General features: G+C 31.8%; 1 protein-coding gene across 3 annotated transcripts in view; it reads left to right on the top strand.

Annotated features, from left to right (window-relative positions):
• LOC118185754 (folylpolyglutamate synthase, mitochondrial-like) overlaps nt 1-24,044 on the top strand; it is a 122,223-nt gene that overhangs the window by 80,035 nt on the left and 18,144 nt on the right. For all 3 annotated transcript variants that reach the window (XM_085820782.1, XM_085820781.1, XM_085820780.1), the window contains exons 6-10: nt 6,964-7,025; nt 9,585-9,765; nt 13,287-13,425; nt 18,868-18,987; nt 22,284-22,434. In XM_085820782.1, the coding sequence (XP_085676908.1) occupies nt 6,964-7,025; nt 9,585-9,765; nt 13,287-13,425; nt 18,868-18,987; nt 22,284-22,434 (653 nt within the window). The remainder of the gene's footprint in view (nt 1-6,963; nt 7,026-9,584; nt 9,766-13,286; nt 13,426-18,867; nt 18,988-22,283; nt 22,435-24,044) is intronic.

Genomic DNA, 24,044 nt, shown 5'->3' with positions numbered 1-24,044 from the left:
GAAGTGGAAATTAATTGTAACTATTTATTATAAAGTACTTATTTTATATATTAATTTGTTTCTGTATAGTTCGCATTATGATCAATTAATCAGTAGACATATTTTCGAAGTATAAATCAAAGAAGTAACTAGGCAGGATTCTGGTACTTTGGAATGAACTTTGCAAGTTAAGAGAAATCGTGGTGTATTATTTGCAGTTTGTAATTTTCATAATACGTCATTCCGGTAGCGTTTAATTTTGTTCATATATTGAATCTTTAACTAGCTTTTCCATTAAACGCAAGTCTAAAAATCAGTCCTATTATTCAATTTGAAATTGAATTTATTAATGTGAATGATTCTTAGACTTTAATATAACATGCATTTCGTTGGTTCGCTATAAACAGCGTATCACTTTTCAAATTATTGCCACCAAATAATTTCACCCTGTATTATTTTTAAAGAAATTAAATAAGGAAGAATCTGTATGTTTGAATGCATAATTCTCACAATATAAAAAGCAATGGTACTTACAACCTGTGCAGTCGCACCAAGAGGCAAGGTAAAGGATAGAAACATTTTGGATTTAGAAGCACGATTGACATTACAAAATGGAAAATTTAAAGGCGGGTCATTTTTTTTCTCTCTTTTTTACAGTAATAAGCTGGAAGGGGGGAATCATTCGTAAGTATTATTTGCTAACTCTAGAATACATGCTTTTCTTTCTTAAGGACGCAAAAATCATTGACATAAGTTGAGCAGTTGTGGCATGAAAGGACTTTGCCCCACCCCCATGTCGAAATGCCGTTCTAGTCCAGGAAAGGCAAAGAAGTTATGACCCCACATATGGAAAGGAGAGATTTCCCGTTCGGCTTAGGGATCTTTGAATGAATTTAAGGTCCGAAAAAAAGGGGGAGGAGTTTTACGACAAGCTACGAACACACAGATGCTCAAACATTTAAGCGGCCAAATATTTCAGTTAATTTCCGACGTAAATTTAATGAAATTTTTTTTCTTTAAATTGCAAATAAAACAGATAATAATAATCATAAATATTAATGCTTCTAAAATATATCCTCTTTTCCTAACTGATTTTTGCTTTCTGATCACCTGGAGTAAAACAAACCTATTTTCATTAAATGAAGTTTTGTGCATTTCTCTACGAACTACGCAAAACTTGTTTCATACAATTTTATTTTTACTAATTATGAAGAAACTATATTTAAGAAAACTATGTTTAGGAAACAAGTATTTATGTGTACTACTTTTAGAATCCATGCGACAGAGTGTGAGTACTTATCTTCAAATATACGTTAGTGTCAGTAAGCTTAACTCTAAATTATTAAACATTTCTGGGACATTGAAACTTAGAAGAGAATCGTCATATTTTGCTACAGTGGGTATTTAAATTTAGATAAATCCTCATACCATAAATATTTTGTCTTTAATTTTAAAATTTCCATTTCGTATTGCACAATCATTTTCAAAGCTCTTTGGATACATATCAATAAAATTTGTTTCTACCTGTTTATGATTTCATCATAAACTTGTGAAGAATTTCCTAAAAATATTCGAATATTCATAATTTTTACTGTAAAATATTTAATAATTATACATTAACTGAAATGCATTTATAGTACAGAGGAAATGTAGAAAGATATTGTAGGTGATGTATTATATATCATTGGAATATGACAATAATAATAGTACAATTTGATTGAAGGGAAAAGTAAAAAACAGATGTTTCAGCGTTTTGAAAGGGAAATGGACAATGGACGTCTTTGTAGTAAAGTCTTAGATGAAAATTTTACTGTGACTCAAATTGAGAAAACACTGGAAATTCATAGTGGAGGCAGGGCCCCTTTCTTCCTTAAACAGCTGCAATGAAGTGTGAAATGTTACCCCTCAAGTATACTTGTAAATTGGCTGATGACTCACAACAGTAAACTGAACTTAAACTTGCTCTTATTCTAATGCCATTTCTCTAGTCTATGGCGAGAACAAACAGAAGTTTTTCTTTAAAATTAAATTTCAAAGTGATCTCAAATATAATTCATCATTATAAAGGTAAGTTATTGATTTGTAATATCTAAATTAATCATAAACTAAATTTTTATAATTTAAAACTTGCTAAAAATTTAATTCAGCTAAGCTTTTAATCCATTTATCTGAGAAATCCAAAATTATCACCATTAACAATGCAAATGTCTACTAATATTAATAGCATATTGTTATATTAACATGAAATATTTTTATGATATATATGAAATATAAATATAATCTATGTTTCCATACATTAAGAAACATCATAACAGGCCAAAATTAAAAATAAAAATTTTTAAACACGTCCTGCGCTATAGTGCAGGATCGATCAACCCATCAATCGGCTTGACAATCGAAAAATCAATCGACTTGAATGGAGCTCATCAACATCTAAAAAGCGTTGCTATTAATGTGAAAAATATGATAAACAAGTTTGAAGACATTATGAAAGAAGCTGAGTTTATTGCAAATAAATGGGGCATAGAAACTGAATTTGGAAAATAAAAGAGAAATAAAGAACCTAAAACACTGTCATTGTTAACAAATATGGAAATTATTAATAATGTTTTAAAAATACAGAAAACATATAAAGAAGACTTGCACTGGAAGTACAACTTTTATTATTTATAAATACTTTCAGAAGAGAAATCCAAAATTTGAAATCTGGTAAGGATTTAGCTAAATTAGCAATGGTAAAATATTATGACATGACAAGCAGTTATTCGGGAGTGTGCAATTCACTTATATTGTATTTATTATTATCTGTAACCACAGCCACGAGTGAGAGGTCATTTTCAATACTAAAACTAATAAAAACATATTTAAGAAACAGTATGACACAAGATTGGTTGTCAAACCTTTCACTATTGAGTGTTAAAGCTGAGATGGCTGAGAAAATGGACGTCCAAGTATTGATAAATAATTTTGCGGAAATGAAGGTTAGGAGACGCAAATTTTAAAAGAAGGGTTTTTTTTTCTTTATGATGAATTTTGGTCACCAATGTTATCATTACACTTATTAACGGAGGAAAAAATTAGAGAAGAAGAGCAGTACGGACTGAGGAAAATTAAAAGGAAACAGTAAAAAACTTTAGTATTCATATTTTTTATAAAAATCTTGTATTCAAGTAGTTTAGTGTACCAAAAGGTTTTTTAGAAAGACAGAAAAAAACTTTACCATACATATTTTCTACAAAAATTGTATGTTCAAATAGTTTTCTTTATGAAGTTTATGATAAATATGTTTTATATTTAACAAATGTATCATTTACGTTATAAAAGTTCTTATTTATTACTTGTATATTATTGCATAAATAATGTTCGTAAGCTGAGTAAATCACAGAGTACTATACTACATTAATGTAATAGCTTTTCTGTACGTTTATCAATTATCTTTTCTGTCAGTTTATAATATAACTAATTATTTATAATTTTGCTAACTTAAGCGAAAAAAACTTAGGTGCAGATTTTATATGAGAATTTAAAACATTAGTATGTAAAACTTCCTGGATTTTATATAAAAATCTCCGCAAATCTAGGCTTTCTTTCTTTTCTTAATGCTATACGTCGACATGTTCCTTTTTTTATAGACTTATTCATTTATTATCAGTATGCATCTCAGTGAAAGGAGAGAAAAATCTGACACTTGCACTCACACAAAAAGTCTTAAGTAATTGAATTAAAATCATCTGACGTCAAATACCCAGACTAAAGCACATTTTCATTTCACCAGTTGGTCAAGGGAAATTATTTTCCTTTTTATTCTTTCTTCATGTTGCGTACCTTTCAACTGGTTCCCTAAGAACGTGCTTTTATTTTTTAACAATTAATCCAGATGTGATAAAAATCATCATGAAAACATTGCCTCCTGGAATCCTTGATTTTTTGTTTTTTTAAACTTTTTATTTATTTAATTATTTTTTTATTAGTCCAAAGGGATTTGAATCCCGAAGGACTATTAGTTTCGTTTTGGCATTTTGCGTCGGATGGATAAATGTCGGTTCACTTTTCAAACTGTTGCCATAAAATGTTAGAGTCCTGCATTATATTTGAAGAAATTAAATAATGAAAATTTGCGTAAATGTATGTATATTTCTCACATTGTCATAAAATAACGGTACATAGAGTCATCGAATTTTGAATAACGTAATCCTCCAACGAATATGAGCATGTGGAAGACCAAATTTGAAATTTGTTTTATGATCGATTTCCTATTTTTTAAAACTTTGACGAATTTTTGATTAACAAACTCAAGGATTTCAAAGCGAGCAATGACAACGTTGTGCAAAAAAAAACATTTTTATCTCCAGCGCGTGAGTCTCTGTATCGGAAATTCTAAAGATATGCTCGTTTTAAAACTATTTTGCGATATTGCTGTTGCACTGGATCTTATGGTTTAAGTGCGAGGAACATGATATTTAATAAAGAAAGGTAACACACAAAATGTTAAAAAACGCCCCTTTGGACGTAATTTAAAATCTGAAACATTTCAGATTTTTTTTTTTTTTTTTTTTTTTTTTTTTTTTTTAAATTTATTTTTAACCACATTAAATTTATTAGGAAAGGTGTCCAGGAAAATTTTTTGCATAGGGGTCCATGAGTTCTAGTTACGCCACTGCTTGTCTGTGCATGATCAGAGCATTTGTTCAAGTAATGACACCATCATCTGTTATTGTCTTAAACTTAGAACTATATAATTGTATAATGAACTGTTTTACATTTAGGACGATATACATGAAGGGATTAATTTATTTCTTCTCTTTTTTGCTTTTATGAGTATATAAAGGGAGTGAAAATGAGATTTGCTGTAGTTGATGTAAAAGCTGTTAGTGGTTTTTTCTGATTATCTGAATTAGCAGTTGCAATAATATTCAGTACAAATATTATGTTGATAGTGTATTTTTGAGTATATATACAATAATAGCCAACCCACATGCTTTTAAGTTATATCCTTAGTTTACACTTTTATTTAACCATCATTTTACTGAGCAGTATCCACCAGCTATGAAATCAAAAAAGTTGTTGTGTTTTTTTCATAAATTTTCTTGATTGTTATAAAATGCTTCATTTTGTTGTTATTTATGAATCATTGAGCTGTAAAGATAGCCAACAAATACTTTCTCTAATTTACAAGTTTTAAATTATTACTCTAATTTTTAAGTTGTCATTGAGTTGATGACCATCTTTGGGGGTGCAGAAAATACCCTAATAATTTATAAACTGTTGAAAAACCAAATTTAAATATATATGTGTGTGTGCTTATATATGTATATACATGCATGCACACACACTTGAATGTTTTGTATCATAAAAGTCCTTATGGAGACTTCACAGAGCCAGATGTAGATTTGATAAGGTATGGGACCCTTTATAAGTCTGTTAAAATATATTTTAATAATATTTATACTATACCTAATTTTGTTGGGGGCCAAGAAAGTGGGAACCCTAAGCTATAGCTTGTGTAGCTTATACGTAAATCTGGCCCTGGGCCTTTATTTTCACAGTGATGGTTGTAGACATGTTCTAATTAAAAAAAAAAAAAAAAAAAAAAAAATTTAAGTCATCCAAATATTCATACTTAGGCATTTTTAAATTTAAAAACATTAATTTAAATAGAATTGCTAAGTCTATTTTGGTATTTTCTCATTACATGAAGCCATGAAGTCATTTATGACTCAGTGAATTGACAAGAAACATCTTTCTGGCTATCTTTAAACAGGTACTGTTCTGTTAATAAGTGATAATAATAATCATAGTAATAAAGCATTTTGTGAGAAAAATCTATATTGTAAATATTTATATTTTTACAGTCAGTGGTACTGTTAAGCGAAATTACCATTAAATGTCAAGCATGTAAATTTCATGCACTGAAATATGTATATGGTACACACATGAATGGGTTATTTATTCTCAAGTATATAGTAAAAAATATGTCAAAAAAATAATTTTACTAATAGTTGTAATTGGGGATGTGGATAGTCAGAAAGCACCTTTAATTTTTGTATGATTTCCCAGGCCATAAATGTACATTGAGTAAAAGTTTATTACCGTTATAGAAAATGACATAAAAAGTTTGAGTTTCTTTTCACAAAAATTTATAAAGATATTTACTTTAAAAAATATGGATTTTTGCTATCTTTTTTAGATATTCTTGTGAGGTCAGTTGAAAACAAATAACAGTTATTCAGGGTTGTTTCCACCTAATAACATCATTCATTTATATTCCTTTTTTATTTACTAGTATGTAACATTTCTTACTTTTTAATTTTGTTACCTTTGGTGTATGCCAAATTAATTTCCATACAAGTAGTTTGTAAGTTTTTAAGAGCTTAAAATGTGTCAATAATATTCATATGCTATTACTTTAAAATTATAACTGATTATCATACCAAAAAATTTATTTGACTAGAAATATCCTTTGCCTTTAATTTATGCAAATAATGGCATGACTTGCTGTGTGCTAATACTGAAGCCTGCAACTATTTTCTAGAACATAAATTCTTTGCATCAATCTAAATGTTTCATAACAATCTGCCTAGCGATACTCATTATTTAATCTGTTAATGTTAGAAATACTTTTCTAAATTGATTTTTAATTTTTTAATCATGCACAGCTTTAAATATTTTTCCTTTAATTTGTGTATGATTTCTGAATATGATCTCATTTTTTAAATTTAAATATCTCAGTAATTTTTTTTCTTTGAGGAATCAAGCATTTTTTTTTCTTTTTTTAGTTTAGAAATGAGTATAAACTTTTTTTTATTTTTTTAATTAAAAGTGTCATAACATTAATTAAATCATTAAAAAATATTTTATTAGGAAGATTTTACTTTTGAATTTAGTATTCTATGTGCAATAATTACAAAGTTTTGAAAGTCAGAATAAAATTTTAATTACATATATGCTGAAGTGAAATCCAGAATTATTTCTTTTATTTTATAGGTTGAAGCTGCTGTAATTGAAGTTGGAATTGGTGGGCTTTATGACTGCACAAACATAATAAGGTAATACAATATATAGGATGTACAATAATTGTGCATTGATAATAATTTTATTTATCATCCTTCATTAGCAACATTTGTAATTTTTATTACTTTGGATCTTTACTATGCATATTTTGGTCTCTGTCATGTCATGGAACTTCAAAGAATTTAAATGTAATATATCCCTAAAGTACATGTATGAAAGGGAGAAAAAGTATGTATCTGTAAAGGCATCTGAAATGGCTGATTATAAAAGGAAATGGAAGAAATAGGCAAGTCTGGAACAAACAAGAATAACAAATTTTAATGACTTGATGATCTCGTGAATCAGTATATGAAGTTTATTCATCCGTCAGTCTATTAACCCGGTATTGAACAAAATCATTTTACATTTATGAGATTTTCTTTTTTCTTCCAAGTCTATTTGCCTGGCAGCTCTTCACTAGACCATTCACTGTAACTGCTCGATAAGTGTCTGGTGCATCTTTGAAATCTTGGAAAATTTTATTATTATAATCACTTTCCAGTTCACTATTGTCTTTAAAATTTTCATCTTGTAATTCACTGTAGTCATCATCATCATTTCTCTCAAAGTCTCCTCTTTCATTGGTATTTTCGTTATCCCTTTCATTAAGTCTATTACTTAGTTATGCCATTTTAGGGCATTCTGCCATAAACAAAGTTCACTGAAGCAGTGGAAAAAACATTTTACAACTGTTACAGATCACTCTTGCTATGAATAAGAATGTACATGTTTAATTTTATCGTAGTTCGAATGACAAATTAGACGCGTCATCCATAACTTAGCAAAGTAAGCTCATGACAAAACTCAGTTGTCAAATGTACCCAAGGGATTAAAAAAATACTTAATAGTCAAAGCAGAACTTCATACCAGTATTGGTATATGACAAGCTGTATAAGTTTCATCTGCATCACTTAAGGTACTTTCTGTACAGTCTTTAGTTCGAAAATTCTGAAGATTGTATGTGGTATGTAAGACTTGTTTTCTATACTTAGCAGTAGTCACAGAGCCTCTGTTAAAGACATAAAGATAGTTAAAGACATAAAGACATACATGTCTAGTATAATGTCAGCCCAGATCATATCAAACCTTCACTGTCATATTAGTGCCTTTCTTGAATGTTGGAGACAAGTAGCAAGTACTTGCTTCGTCCAGATGAACGTATATCAAGAACAAGTGGTTAGGCTGAATTGGGATTCTTTTATGAAGAGAATGAATGATTCCTCATTGAAATGATTAATCCCAAGTCAATGTTTTCTGCATGGTGCTGAACAGACTATTTTGTGTATGGAAGTAAGCAGGAGGTGAACAGCAGATGTTGCAAATGGACAAGATTTTAGAACCCTGTGTTTGACTCTCAACTCATTTTTACAAGCGACAATGGACTTAGGGTTAATCTGGTAGATGATTTTCTGAAAGTCAGGATGTTAAATGGATGGATTAGCCAGCTGGATCTACAGATCTAATGCTTTTGGAACATGTCTGAGATACAATTGAGAAGCCAGTTATAACTCATCTTTCTCCATCAAGTACCCTGTAGAAACTGAAAGCAGCTTTGTTACAAAAGTATGACTGACTGCCTCAATGGTTCTTAGATTCCTCATTTCCAATATGAAGTCCTGTTGTGAGAGCTGTATGACCATTATAAGTGACTGTATCTTGTTTTAGCCTCCTTTTTTTGTTCAATCTTACAACATGTTTTAGACCTTCCTTTGATGATGGTCCTTACTGACAATAATGCATCTGAATCATAACTGTTGTGTGGTATATTATATCAATATATTTCCTTACTAAATTTCATGAAATCTGTCCATCAGTTCTCAAGAGATTGCACTGAATGTGAAAATCTTCGTAATTTTGAACACCAGTGTATTAACATCAGAAGCATTTTACTAAACTGATATTTCATTTTTATTTGGGCATAAAAGCAAATATTTTGCTCTTGAGTTTGTATATAATTGTTAAATATGATCTCAAACTTTAAAATTTAATATGTAATTTAATTTAATATATTTCTAATAATTCTTGTTGTACAAAATTTATCTTTTATGTTTTATTTTAACACTCTCTATACACTTTCAACTAACTATAAGGACTGAGAAACAATGTAAAATGTTAAATTTTGTATTTTTTTTAATAAAATTTAGTTTAAAAATTTAAAAGTGTCAAAGCATGAATGTTTGCATTATTTAAAACACTTTTGTTATTGGAAGTATATGTATACAACCAACAGGTGTTAAAATAAAAACCACATAAGGAATTTCCTAGATATGGAATAAATATATATAATGTAACAGAAGTCTCATTTCTGTGAAATTTTGAAATATTTTCTCTATTAAATATAGCTTTCAAGATTTAATTTAAAAATTCAGAAAAAATATATTTCAATAATTAATCTTTTATTATTTACTCATTGTTGTTGCATTATGTGTTTTAGAGATAATTTTATTTGCCTGTTCTAGTAAGTCAAAGTTACATTGATGAAAAATGTATTTAAGTTCTTTGCCTATTAATTTTAGCATTTTTTTTAATATAATGGATTTTACTTATATCTTCAGAAATCCAGTAGCTGTTGGTATTACAACTCTTGGAATTGATCATGTCAGTATTTTAGGAGATTCGCTAGCTGAAATTGCGGCACAGAAGGCTGGTATATTCAAACCAGGTGTACCAGCTTTTACTGTTTCACAACAAGAGAGTGCTATGAGAGTGCTTCGGGAGCAATCTCGAGCAACCGGGGTATGTTTTTTTAGTATAAAATTTTTATGTATGCCATTTACAGAGATGCATATTTTGTATGCTTTGTAGCATTATTTCAATGAAATGAATGAGTTTCTAATTAGATGGCTGTATCACAGAATGTTAACCATGTTTTACATCACTTTTTACTTAAATAATTGAAATATTTTTTCTTTTAATGAATGGCAATTTTAACACCCACATTATTATTGGTTTTCGTTGAAAAGAGGAAAATGTACTGCAAAACTTCAGAAGTCATGGAAATTTTTGAAAAATTCTGAGTTTAGAACGACCACAGTTATCCAAAATAATGAAAGCAGACATTTAAAAAAATTTTTTTTCTATTAAATAACCCACCGTAACTTTTTTAAGTAGCAAGAAACAAAAATAAATACATTAAAATTATGAAGCTAAAATATATAAATTATGTATTTGCTATATGCATATTTACATACCTACATCAAAATAATTGTAGTAAGTTTTATTTGGGGTAGCCTGTGAGCTTCCCCATTTGGTAACAGCTAGTCTTTTCAAAACTGAGGATCTGTTTTTCTATAACACTATTTACATGATTAGTAAAGTTTAATTTGTTATCCAGCACTACACCTAGATATGTGGTACTAGTGCTTTTTTGAAGAGTAGCGTTCTCTATTTTTAATTCAAAGTCTGTATTCATGTGTCTCAGAGAGAAGAACTGGTAAACTGTTTTGTTTTTATTTATAATCATATTTTTCTCTTTGAACCAGGTCTAAAGGACTTCAAGTGCTGAAAAGTTTTGTTAAAAACCCCGTAAAGAGGCTGTGGCAAACTTCAGACTGCAAACAGGCCATGATTGCATGGCACATCATCTTAATAAAATAGGCATCCTTCCATCTAGTATATGCTAAATTTGTAATTCAGGCATCAGAACATCTTCTTATATGCCCAGAACTAGATAAAGAGTGCCAGAAACATAGTGATACAAACTATACTGGAATGCCAAAACTTTCATAAACTCCTTGTTAAGGCTGCATCTCTTATGTTCCTTTCCTTGTTGCTTTTTGTGCTGATATTTTCTGTTTAATTTTATAGACTGATAGAATTTTTTGTTCAAAGTTCTATAATCACCTTGTAAAGAATTCTTCCTAAGCTGTCTATCAAAATCTTTTCAAAAATCTGTCTGTCACTTTCTTCACTATAGGTAATGAAATTTTCTGGATTTGGAGCCATGCTGCAGATTTTGCCATCTGTCAGTTGATTGATCTGACATTGATTCACACCGAGGCATTGGATTCACACTTGAATACATCTGTTATATAATCTTAATATAATTTTCATTTATTATCACTCCTCTACATTTCTTCACAAATTCCATTAATTTAAAAATTTTACTTAGTAGCGCAGGCAGTGTGTAATATCCGAAAATCTTCAAATTTATGCTCTCTTCATGAAGTGAAGCTTAGTGAGTGTGTGCATAAAGCATAGTGAGTAGTTACATAAAGCTTAGTGAATGTGTGCTATGTACTACTGGTGGTGTATCATGAGATTAGTGACTAAAGACATGTTGATCCACTAAAAGTTGTCTTGCTCCTATTGCACTGAGTAAATTAAGTCAATTATATTAGTTTTATTATTTATTAAGTCTGTTTCTTGCTTATGCTTAACCTCTTCATTCCTACCATATCATATATGATACACTTGAATTTCCTTCTATGGGCCCACTGCATCAAATATGGTATGAGATTGAAGTGTCACTGGTGGCTCACTGTATCATATTTGATCTGCCAGAAAGTTCGGTGAGTGCCAGAAAGTTTGGTGAGTTACATCTTGGGGTTGATGGGCAACCAGTGCGCTGAACAAGTCAGAAATGTTTGGACCCATTCTCAAGCAGTAGCGCAGGCAGTCTGTATATCAGTGTGTATATCATGTGGGAATAGCTCATTGTAGATTGAAGATATTGTGTGTACAGTCGAAATTCAAAATGAATCAATGAACGATGCTGTTGCAACTTGGAAAAATAGCAAAAGTTACCCATGAAATGCTGATAACAGTTTATAAAGAACATGCTGTCTGTGAATGGTTTAAACGCTTCCAAGAAGGGCAGTACACCATTGAAGACTCTTTCTGAAGTGGTCAACCTGCAACTGTATGAACCCCGAACAACATACAGAAAAGAAGGAATTTTTGACCAAGGATCATCATGTAACAATGTGAATGATAGCAGAAAAAGTGGGAATCGGTCTTGAGATGGCCCACTTCTTAGTGACTGAAAATTTGGCTAACCGCAAGCTTTGCTCCCAACTCGTGCCTCACACTTTGATGCCGGAACAAATGCAACTTTGGCTTTAGCCTGTGGAGGCCTTATCGACATGACAGATCGAAACCTGAAAACCATTGTCATGGGTGATCAGACCTAGTGCATGAGGTATGACCCCAAAGGCAAGCATCAGAGCAGGGAGTGGCAGGGTCCAGGGTCGCCAAAAGCAAGAAGATGCAAAATGAGAAATCCTCCATTAAGGCAATACTCATGGTGTTCTTTAACTTTCAAGGGTCTCATCCATAAAGAATTCCTCCCTGAGGGCACTATGTTAAATGCCACTACAAATGTGGAAATACTGAAATGTCTGCTGCAATGGATCAAGTAGGTACGCCTCCAGTACACCAAAAAAGCAATTGTACCCTGCTCTGCGACAATGCCCGTCCACACAATACCTTTGTGGTGCAGCACTTCCTGGCCAACAGGGAAGTTGTGTCCCTGAATCACCTACTCTGTTCCCCAGACGTCCCTGCACTTTTTCTTGTTCCTCAAACTGAAATCAGCCTTGAAGGGTCGGAGGTTTTCGGACATCCAGCATAATGTTACAACCCAGCTGAATGTCATCCCTAAAGACGACTATACCAGGAGTTTCCAGGACACTTGTATATCCATTCACAGATGTGCATTACCAGCAACAGGATTACTTCAAAGGACAGTAACAGCTGCTTTTTGTAAGAGAACAGCCCATTATAATCATGGACACGTTCACCAAACTTTCTGGACAAAGGTTGTATTTAAGTATGGCAATGAGACATAACAGGCCCTGATTTTTAAATTTTGGACTTATTATATGAAATTACATTATTACGGTACAAAGTCCGTAATCCGGACATCCATTATCCGAAATGATATATAATCTGGACCTTAAGGTCACAAACTTACGCATGCACGTTTGATGCGCGCGTCCGCTACTGGCTTTACGCGCACGCGTAAAGCCAGTAAAGTGTTTATCCATGCGCATTTCCGATAGTGAAGAAAGTAACTGAGAACATTATTGAAAACGAAAAAATTTCGATTGACAAGTTAGTCGGTGTTCTTGACACAGCAATTACAGGACTTGAACAGTGGAATTTTGTAACTGAACAAGAAATTATGTCTGTTTATAGAATTAAAGAGAAAGTATTAGCACAAAAAACATTTCAAAATTGTCTTTAATATGCAAAACATATGCGTGCTATAATATTTGATGAATTTTATTTTTTAATCTGATGTCTTATATTTTTAGTGTCCACTTGTTTTATGCCCTCCAATCGAAGCCTATGAACAGTCTGTTTGTTTAGGTGTTGCTGGTGCCATCCAGAGTGTGAATGCTTCATTAGCTCTTCAGTTGTCAAAAGCATGGTTAAATTACAATGCCAAAGCTTGTAAGTTCTTCTCCTTCCTATTATTTTAAATTTTAATCGTGTCCTTTAAGTATGTATATGTTTTAATAATTGTGTTATTTTTTGACCAGCTCCTGATTTTTTGTTGTTTAAATGCAGTATATTTAACCATACAGGCCCACGCCGACAATAGGTGCAAGGCCGTGCAGTGCACGACAGCGCCAGGCAATCATTAAAAAAGAAATTGGTTAAACCGGTTTGTCTCGCTGCCTGCCTGAACAGGAAAATTCTTGTCTTATTTAAACGTCCCTCTGCGGCTCGACTCGAGTGAAACCTGAGAAGCTATTGATTAGGATCTGTACCTAGGCAGTCTTGGTCATGGGTGTTTAAAATCAGTCTCCACGGGTAACACAGGTCACTAACTAGCTTGAAACAGTCATCACAGGCGATGGCTGTTTCAAGCTAGTTAGGGAGCGTATGGTACTGTCTTGTTTATTTCGTTGGTTGTGGTGGAGCTATATAGTGAGATATTCATGGTTGTCCAGGAGTGGAACACTCCCGTCGATGGCATTGGCGAATTCAGCGAGCCTTTAAACTGCTTGAGGTTTCCAGTGGGCGCCTGGAGCCTTAAAACTGCATATTCATATCCTTCCTTATTTTCCGCTTGGGGGCGCCTATGCCAACATCTACCATGACGTAGTGTTAGCAGGCCGGATTGGTGATCCGGTCTATCTGACAGTGTTTAAATGACTTTGTTCTGCTGTCCAGGATTTGGGCCCCTGTTGATATATGTTTTTACCATCCCTACAGAACGGGGATGGGGAATGTAAGTTTCTGAGTATTCCTGTCGACTCAGTCTTAGCTCGTTGGCTCAAAGTATAGAGTAAGGCTCAAAGATTAGCAGTCTCTAGGGGTTGGGGGTTTAACTGTGTTAAGGCAACCTCATGATTTCTAGGTCTGAATGCCCTTTCCTTCTACCATAATGTCTTATTTGACAGAAAGTTATAACCAGGGCAAGAGTTCATCTATGGTGTTCTCTTCTGTCTTATTTTGAACGTGAAAGTACTTGATGATGCATATGTAAGGGTAAACACGTTCGACAAATTACTTAATCCTTATTTTGTGTCTACTGTTGCAATCGTAGTAATTTGTGCAACATTTATCTTTTTGTGATTGCTTGTTGTTATTGTTTTTGTACATAAAAAAAGGTAAGTGCAATTACATAGTATGTTAAACTTAGGTTAACTTTTTAATTTAGAAAAGCAGCGATTTGAACATAATTACTCGAAAACTGTTTACCTGTCATGTTTCAACCATCCTCGTAATTTTGGCCGTGTAAATTACTAATATCTAAACCATTTTTCTCTAAAGTCATTAATAAGAATGTTGTTTGTCCACCGGTCCTATCTGTTGTAATACATAATACTAAAAACCTTTCTTCAATACTCATGTCTGTAGTTTATAAATTAAAATACCTCATACAAATTGATATCTGCTTTTGATGGCTCGCATCAGGGGAAAAATCAAGTAAAACAGAAAAATGCTTTGCATGTTTGACCTTATTTATAATAATTTGCTTTATATTATCCCCTAATAAGCTAATTGTTTTATTTTGAATTTTATGCACAAGGTAATGAAGCATATTTTTTTTTAGTTTGAATTTTATTAATATATACAGACATGATAGGGTCAAATTTTGTGGTCATTTCTATACATTTTGAAAAATTGTTATTTCTTTCGAATAATTTATTACTGGAACCATGGAAGGCTAAGTTTTGTTTGGCTAAAAACTGGAATGGCATACATAATTCTTTCAATAACATAGTGCCAATGCTTAGTCTCTTTTTTAAATAAATTTTGGAATTCCGAATTAACAGGTCTATTCTTTCGTAATCTTTCTAAGAAGTCAGATTAACTCTCTCGTTGTTTGGCAAGATTCGGCAAAAGTACATAAAAAAATGTACGTCCATTTTTGTCTTTTGGGAAACTGAAACTCGAAACGAGGTTTTGGTATTATCCAGGAGCATTTTTTTTTAAGGCTTGAACTTAGAATGGCAGTAATGGACTTAAACATAATCTGGAATCATCAGACACAGGCAAATGCATACCTACTGCAGAAATTGTAGATTTCAATGGTATTTCTTCTAATTTTTTCGACCGGCTGAATTGAAGTTAAAGATAATTCTCAGATGAAAACACTTTCTTTTCGATTATTAGGTTCTTTTGGTAACTTCAATGGTAGCTGAAATGTTGATAGACAACTAGTGCTAGTAGCATTAGCTTGAGTAGTCTTTCGATTTTGGAAAAATCTGAGTAATTTTAAAGTTCTGATTTATTAAGTTTTCTTTTCACTTTCTTTTCCTTCATTACATTCTAATACTCAGATAACTTTTTCTGTTTTTCTTTCGACATCTGGGGAAAAAATGAAAACAGAAAAGTGGAAGTAAAAACAAAAGTAGAATATAACTATTATAAGAACTCTTGCTTAAAACATTTGCTCTAAAAACACTCGAAAAGTCACTGTTTGAAATATTTTACCTTACTTCTGAAAAAGTGAGTATATCTTAAGCCATTGCTTGGAAAATATATGAACTATTAGATCAATAAATACCACATAATTCAAGGAGGTGGTGGTACTCTTTTGTTTATTATAGTAAATAAATCAAATTTAAAGTATATATTTAAGACATAATGAAATAATGAAACATTTTCCTTCGGTTTTCCGTACAGCTAAAAATAAAAGAATGGCCAGTTTTTGATTTCAGAATACCTTGTATGTATTTACTTCACTTCAAATCTCAAACAGGTATACTTTAAATTCAGTTGTACTCCGTAAATATGTCAATCCTTTCTTCTCGAAAGATAATAATTTTTAGTTTAATAAGCAAATTGTCCATGTAAAAAAAAATTCAAGTAACTATGCTCAAACCATCTCTTTTCTGAATTAAAAAGCTAACCTAAGGTTAACATAATAGGTAACTGAATTACCTTTTTTTGTGTAGAATAATAATAACAACAAAAAATCACCAAAAAAATTTACGAAAAAGATAAATGTTGCACAAATTACTGCGATTCCAAACGTAGACGCAAAATAAGGAAAAAAAAAACCTTTCTTCAATACTCATGTCTGTAGTTTATAAATTAAAATACCTCATACAAATTGATATCTGCTTTTGATGGCTCGCATCAGGGGAACAATCAAGTAAAACAGAAAAATGCTTTGCATGTTTGACCTTATTTATAATAATTTGCTTTATATTATCCCCTAATAAGCTAATTGTTTTATTTTGAATTTTATCCCCAAGGTAATGAAGCATATTTTGTTTTAGTTTGAATTTTATTAATATATACAGACATGATAGGGTCAAATTTTGTGGTCATTTCTATACATTTTGAAAAATTGTTATTTCTTTCAAATAATTTATTACTGGAACCATGGAAGGCTAAGTTTTGTTTGGCAATTTGTGGAACGCATCTACGGCGCCCCTTGTACCCTTACATACGCATCAACATCACATATTTTCGTATACATATATTTACAAGATCAGCTTAACGTATGTCAAAAACTTCAAAAGTCATTAACTGATAAAAAATCAAAGCGATATAAAATAGTATAGATCAGGGGTTCTCAACCGCTGGTATGCAAGAGGTGGTACGCAAAAGAAGCAACGTATTTTTAACTTTTAAATTCAAAAATTAAAACCCCAACATACTGACTGAGATTTTTCTCTAACACTCGTAAATGTATGCGATCTGAGCTTTGTTCAAGAGTGGTGGTTATAGTAGTACTTTGTAGTGGTATTACTAAAGGTTTTCAGTTTTTGTTTAGGTGGTACGCGTTCGTGAAAAGGTTGAGAACCGCTGGTATGGATCTTATGCCTGAATTGCAGTGTTTGCAAACTTTTGGGGGAAATATAGTATCGCTGGTTGAAACGCTAAGCTATATCGTTGTCAACAACATAGCAATGTGCAGAAAAGAATTTTGAATATATCTCTAGATATCAGCCCGAGAGCATTTTTTTTTTGTGCCGTGTTGTAACCAGAATTTGAACCTTGTTGTAAGCTACACTGTGAACAGCAATTTATCCAAAACATTTAGTATATTATTTTGCTTCTCTTGAAGTGTTACTTGCTTACGACATATTGTTGTTGTTGACTAATGTTCACTTGTTTCACCTATAGTCAGCAAGCCCACGAATTTCCTCGTGGCAAGGAGTGAAAGATACGCCTGTCATACGCCTTACAGGTGACAGTGCGATTTTGCTTCAGTTCAGGTCTCAGGTTTGATGAAGAACACCCTGGGGGGGAATGGATCCAAGCGTCTACCACACCTCTTTCCCTAACACCAACCTTTCGAGAGGACCCCATGCTGCACGGACACTGTACGTTCATAAACATTCATGTCTTTTCTGGGATTCGAACCCAAGCCCTTCGGCATGGCAGTCAGCAACGCTAACCGATATACCTGTTGGATGGCTTTTTATAACATAATTGTATGCATAATCTTTCAATAAATATGTTTGAGTGTGGTTTTAACAAAGCACAAAATGTTTGAAAATTTAAACAGAAGATAAAATGTAAGTTTTTTAGTTTTTTCATATTATTATGTTAATGCTTTATTTTAAATATTAACCATAAGCAATGCCCCTTTAATATCATCACTACATAAAGGCACTCACTAGACATTTGCACGCCGCCGCCGATTAGGCTTGGTGCGGGCCTGTAAACATATTTAGGTAATGGTGGTGGTGTGGTGTATTTAGTATAGCAAAGCACACTAGGGCTATCTGCCTAAGAGGAGGGATGCCTTCATGGAGGACTTTCATTCGGCTTTTTGTTCGGCGTGTTATTGTGTCTTAATTATAGTGCATCTGCTGTTTGTTTTTGTTTACACGACTTTTTTATCGTATTAGGAGACAATATGAATTTCAAGATGTACACTTGATTTATTTTGGCAACTGAGTAAATTTAACAGATGATTAAACAATGTTTATATAATCTGGGTCAAGAACGGGCAGCTCCCAAATATCATAATGCTGTTTAATATTACTGCTATTATTCCACGGATCTCCCCCCTCATTTTAGTATTTTCATAAACAGTTTTTACGCTTATGATTTGTGACAGTAATTTTTTCATCATTTTTCAATAAACAACCTTTTTTTTTTTAAATGGAGCCTGGTTAATAGGAAGTCTAGTATATTTTTCCAGTAATTTATTTTAAATCAGGGATAGTAATGTAATGTTCTAGGATTTTCCTTTCATAAATTACCAAATTTTTAAATATGCAAGTATATAGAGTCAATTTTCCATATTTAAATTATTCCAATGAAATGCTAAATTTCTGCTGGAAGTTTGTGAGAAATCCTTTGTGAGTAGACTGCATATCTTAGAAATTTATCTAAACTCGCATCAATTTAGATAAGATTTAATTTTCTAGGTGTAAGTAACTCAAGTTTTGAAAGTAAATTATTTCATTATTTTAGACTCAACATCAGTAGAAATTTTAAATGACAGATGTGATAATATTTCAGAAGATGAAGATTTATCATATCTCCCATTGCCTATTGCTATGCCTTTTAAACTAGATGCAAAATTCCAAGAAGGTAAGCATAAAATTCTTATAATTGAATTAATTTTATCATTAAGAGTACATTAGAATTTTAGTTTTGCTTGTCATTAAAATTAAACAAGAATTTAGCCTGTCTGCTATTGAGTGGTAAGACTGCTAAACACTGGTACTTTGACCTGGGTTTATATCCCAGTAAACAGGTTAGCTGCATGGAAGTTTTACCCATATGTAATGCAAATGTAAGTCAGTTGTTTTAAGAAGTTCTTCATGAAGATATTCCTTCCCTTAAGTAGATAGCCCTCGTGTGTTGATCAAATACCTAATTTAACCTGTTAATAATGACTAAGTTTCCTCCTTCACATGTTGACTCTAAATTTATTCCTATGTAAAATCAACTTTTCTACAGAAGATGAGAATTGTAATAGTTCTGTCTTAAATAAACTGAATCTTTTCTTCTTTATTAAAATAAAAAAATAATTAGCCTTTTGATTTATGCATTTGTTAATTAGTTATTGCATTCTTAATAAGTTCCTTTGCCCCATAAGGTAGCATGTTCTTTATGTTCTTTTCATAAAAATGATTAAAATACCTTTCAGTTTCTGTGCCCCCCCCCCCACTGGAAAAGTTAATTTAAAATTTTACGTGATGGAAAAAAAAAAAAAAAAAAAAAGAAGGGGGAGAACAAGTAAAATTTTAAACAAATAATTTTCTGGTTAAAAAGCAAACAAGACTATCATTTGCAATTTCTAAAGTCGGTTTCTTTCTTTTATAATTAAAATTTAAAACTGTATTTGGTACGTAATTGACTACTTAATGCTCTAGAAAATTAGCTGATTACTTTTTGATATACATTATTCTGATAATAAGCTAGTTATCTGATAAAAGTGATTGCAACACAGCTCTGTGTCAATGCTATATAGTAATGCTCATTTTTAATTAATAATTATTTAACTATTGTGTATTCAAAAATGTACTGTCAAGTATGTTCTTCGTTTTTTATGAAAATTGTACAGTACAAAGTCCGAAATCCGGACTGGTCGTGACTTGGCGATTCCGGATTTGGGATTTTTCCGAATAATAGATCACCAATTTAAATCTGGTAAGATGTCATGCAGAAATTATACAATTAAAAATATGAAATCGTAATTTATGAAATAAAGAACAATTATGATCTAAAGGGTATCAAAATTTACAAAAAAAAAGCTTAATATTTATTTGTTTACTTTATTAAACATTTCTTTCAATGCAAGTTGCTTAAGGTGCTTCCAAAAAAAATTCAAAAAGTTCCTTTTTCTTTTTTCTTGTGTCATATACAGTGAACATACTCCTCGCATAATTTTGAGACAGATATGTCATTTTTTTTCCAGCAATTCCACTTTTTGTTTAATGGACATCGAAACATGGTTTCGCTTTGTAGATCCTTTGGCAACTCCGGATTTGGAAACTCTTTTCGACATAATCAAAAGTTCAAGCTTAGTTTTTATAAAATTGCCATAATAACAGTCTGCGAAAAATAATAAGCAGGATCAAATGAGAAGATCAGGGAGCAGCGCAGTCTGCTACATTAATTGAAATGCCTTAGAATCAGTAAAGATAATTTTAGCCTAACTTAATAGCGTCCATTATACATTATTGGCTGTGTATCACAAGATTGGGGACAAAAGGCAAGTTGTTTTGTTAAATTTTGTCTTGTTCCTATTGCGTACTGAATTAAGCCTGAATTGCATTAGTTATTTACTATGCTTATTTCTATTTCTTGCGCATGCTTCAAACTAATCCAAGTCCTGAATAAATAAACTCCCACACATACTTAAATCTTTATCTAGGCCCGGCGCTCGATACTGCCTGGTGCAGTCTCTACGGGTCCTAAATTCTGCTACAAGGCGCTTTCCTAAGTTCTAAATTTTCACCATGCCTAAACTTTGGATCCCAGTGCTTCCCCAAATTTCACCTTCTCTAAATTCTGCCATCCAATGCCGACAAACTCTGCCGCCGCTTCTGGGTTTATGGTGAATAACATATCAGTTATTCTTAATTAAATTAACACTAAATGTAATCTTTTGGCCTATGAGTTTCATTAACAAAATTTATTTTTAGCATATGAAAAGAAATTTTTGTCGAATTTTTCCTTGTAGCATTTAAAAATCTGAAATCATCGCCAAGCGTAATGTTAGCATAAAAGGTTGCCATACTCTTGTTATTCAATCACTTATATAAAAAAGTTTAGACATCACAGCATGAGTTATTACTGAAGCTGTCATGCATTGATAAACATGCAGTGATGAAAGCAAAATATAATAAATAATGACTCGCCAGGTTGGCGTCAGGATGTAAAATAAGTGAATGTTTTGGTTTGAGATGTATGCCAAGTAGATACTCAGCTACGGAGCCAAATTATTAATCTCACAAATTTATGCTTACATGTTTTGTTTTTCCATAACGAGGTATTTTATTTAATGCCTAAGTGAAATTAAGAATCGGAATTTTTAAGTGAAAATCTCCACATGTTTTATTATGGAAGGAAAAATCAAATGCGCATGCGTGAAGCAATAATTAAAAAAAAAAAGAAAAGTTTGTGGCTTCGATGTCCGGATTTTAGATCATTCCGCATAATGGACGTCCGGATTTCGGACTTTGTACTGTATTAGAAAAAAGTATGCACATTAAACCCTTGCTGAATGTGAGGGTCATATCATGAATGCATTATGTGTGCGATATGGTACAATTATTTTATGATAAAGTTAGTGATTTTTGGCTTGGGGAAATAACTGATGCAACTCTTTAAAAGTTTTGCAATACTGAGTTTTTCAATACCTCTCATAAAGTATCTTCTTTTTCCTTCATTTGAGTCAATCTCCACTGTAAAATCAGCTATTCTTGTGCCTTTCTTTAACAATTCATTATCACCGTTTTCATTGTCAGCTGGTATTATAAGTTCATTCAATTCTTCACTCTTCATTTCTCAATTAACTCTTTGGTTTCTTCAGTATCTGAAAATCCTTTGCCCCTTTTGCAATTTGTATTTTTCCTTTGGCTTAATTGTCACTCGATGGAAATCTTTTAAATTTATTGATAGCTTCTAACCAGAGCTGTTGCCAGCAAAAATTCATTGTTCTTGAATGGTCATTGAACCATCTATGAGTGAAATTCTAGCATTGTAAAAATTAAATCGAAAAAATTAAGACAATGCATGTATGCAAAATAGTGTTCTTCAGATTTGAGCTAGGCCAAGGTTTCCTGTATAACAAGGCTGAACTTTTTATAAATTTGTATGTGCATGCAGCACTTTTATAGTATTGCTGTTTCTTTATTATCATATTATATCCTTAGGCTTGAAATCCTGTGTGTGGCCTGGCAGGTTTCAAACAGTGGAAAAAAATAAGCTGACGTTTTATTTAGATGGTGCTCATACGCAACAAAGTATCAGGCATTGTATTAAGTGGTTTAATGATGTGAGCCAGCAGCATCGAATGAAATATCAGTAAGTATATAAACATGTATTATTGATACGTATGGCTGTAATGGGCAGTTAATCTTTTATGCCAGTATTTAATTATCAGTTATTAGTAAAGCATGTAATAAAGACTCTTATTATATCTGATGTATTAATATATTAAAATTCAAATAGTTAGTGAAAAAAGTTAGTGTATAAAATTGAGAATTTATTTGGCATAAAAAATAAACAATTTCCTGCAGTATCATATATTGAGGGAGAAATAGTGAATTTTATTTTAATTTTCCATATAATAATAAAATAATCCTATTATATATTAAATGTAACAGTGTAACTATTTATCTGAATATGTAAAAAAAAATTTTATGAGATTTAGGAGAATTACACGTGTTGCATATAGTATTTCAGCAGTTACAAGACACTGAAGGCCCGTCCACACGAGGACGCTCCCGACGTAGTTGACGTAACTTTTTTGACGCCGGCGTAAATTCGCAGGACGCAGAAGACGTAAAACTGAGTACGCTTCTGTTCAGCTTTTTCGCCCGCGACGCGCGCGTATAGCCAATAGCCGACCGAGTTCTGATCACGTGTCATAATCAGAAAACCTTCTTGCTTACCCGTTTCAATATGGCGTCAGAGCCACACAGAGATGAGTTTTTGCTTAGAAATATACTGTATACAGCAATAAAACAATCAGCATTGTTCACACCATCTTCAGATTTCTCAAACCGTACATATTAGTATACATTTAAAATTTTCATTAAAGGGGAAAACTGTATACTTATAAAGCAATGATCCGACCAGTATATCCATATGCTTCACCTATTTATAACACCGTAAGTAATAGGAACCTAAATAAATTACAGTTTCTACGAAATCAAAGTTTCTGCCTTACAAAATTCTCCTTAATTATTATAAATATTGGCTATATCATGTGTAATAAAAAGCTCTATAAATATCTCAATATTAAATACACCAAAAACTAACTTCAGCAATATAATAACTTCTAAAATAAAGCAGTTGACTGTGAAAGAGTATTCAATAAAATACAATTACGAAATTTTGGAGGAAAGTTACAACTTGTCTCATACAGCAATCATTTATTGAAGTTTAATTAAATTACCTTTGCAGCGACTTCTACTTGTTACATTATTTTTCACAAACACTGCCATCACGGATAGCTGAGTGGTCAGCGCGCTGCTCTAGTGCCGGAGGAATGAAAAGGTGGCAAGTTCGAACCTCACCCGTAGGCGGTATAATTCAGTTAGCTTTTCTCATTTTGAAACGTGTTTCTTATATTTAATCATGAATCATTATATTCTTATTTTACCTATTATTATTGTTTTCATTTCTTATTTTATTCATTATTATTATCGTTTTTAATTTACTTTAAAAATGTGCAGTGCAAATAGAAATCTTTATGTAAAAATATATCAGCATCTCTTTATCATATATCATCTATAAATTCTCTCTTTATTTTTACTTAATTGCATATTTTATCATGCACATAATTTCTCATAAACTGTCCAAAGTTTGAACCTCATTCTAAATTCAAAAATAAATAAAAAGAAAAACAAAAGACCGAGGGAGAGCGAGTTAAAAAAATATGAAGTTGGTTTTATTATATGGTGGATGGT

This window comes from Stegodyphus dumicola, chromosome 7, assembly GCF_044657685.1.
Source record: "Stegodyphus dumicola isolate Sdum_Otavi_A_Nest chromosome 7, ASM4465768v1".
NCBI classification, from domain to species: domain Eukaryota; kingdom Metazoa; phylum Arthropoda; class Arachnida; order Araneae; family Eresidae; genus Stegodyphus; species Stegodyphus dumicola.
Note: the sequence above shows the minus strand (reverse complement) of the source record. Positions and strands in the feature narration are given on the sequence as shown.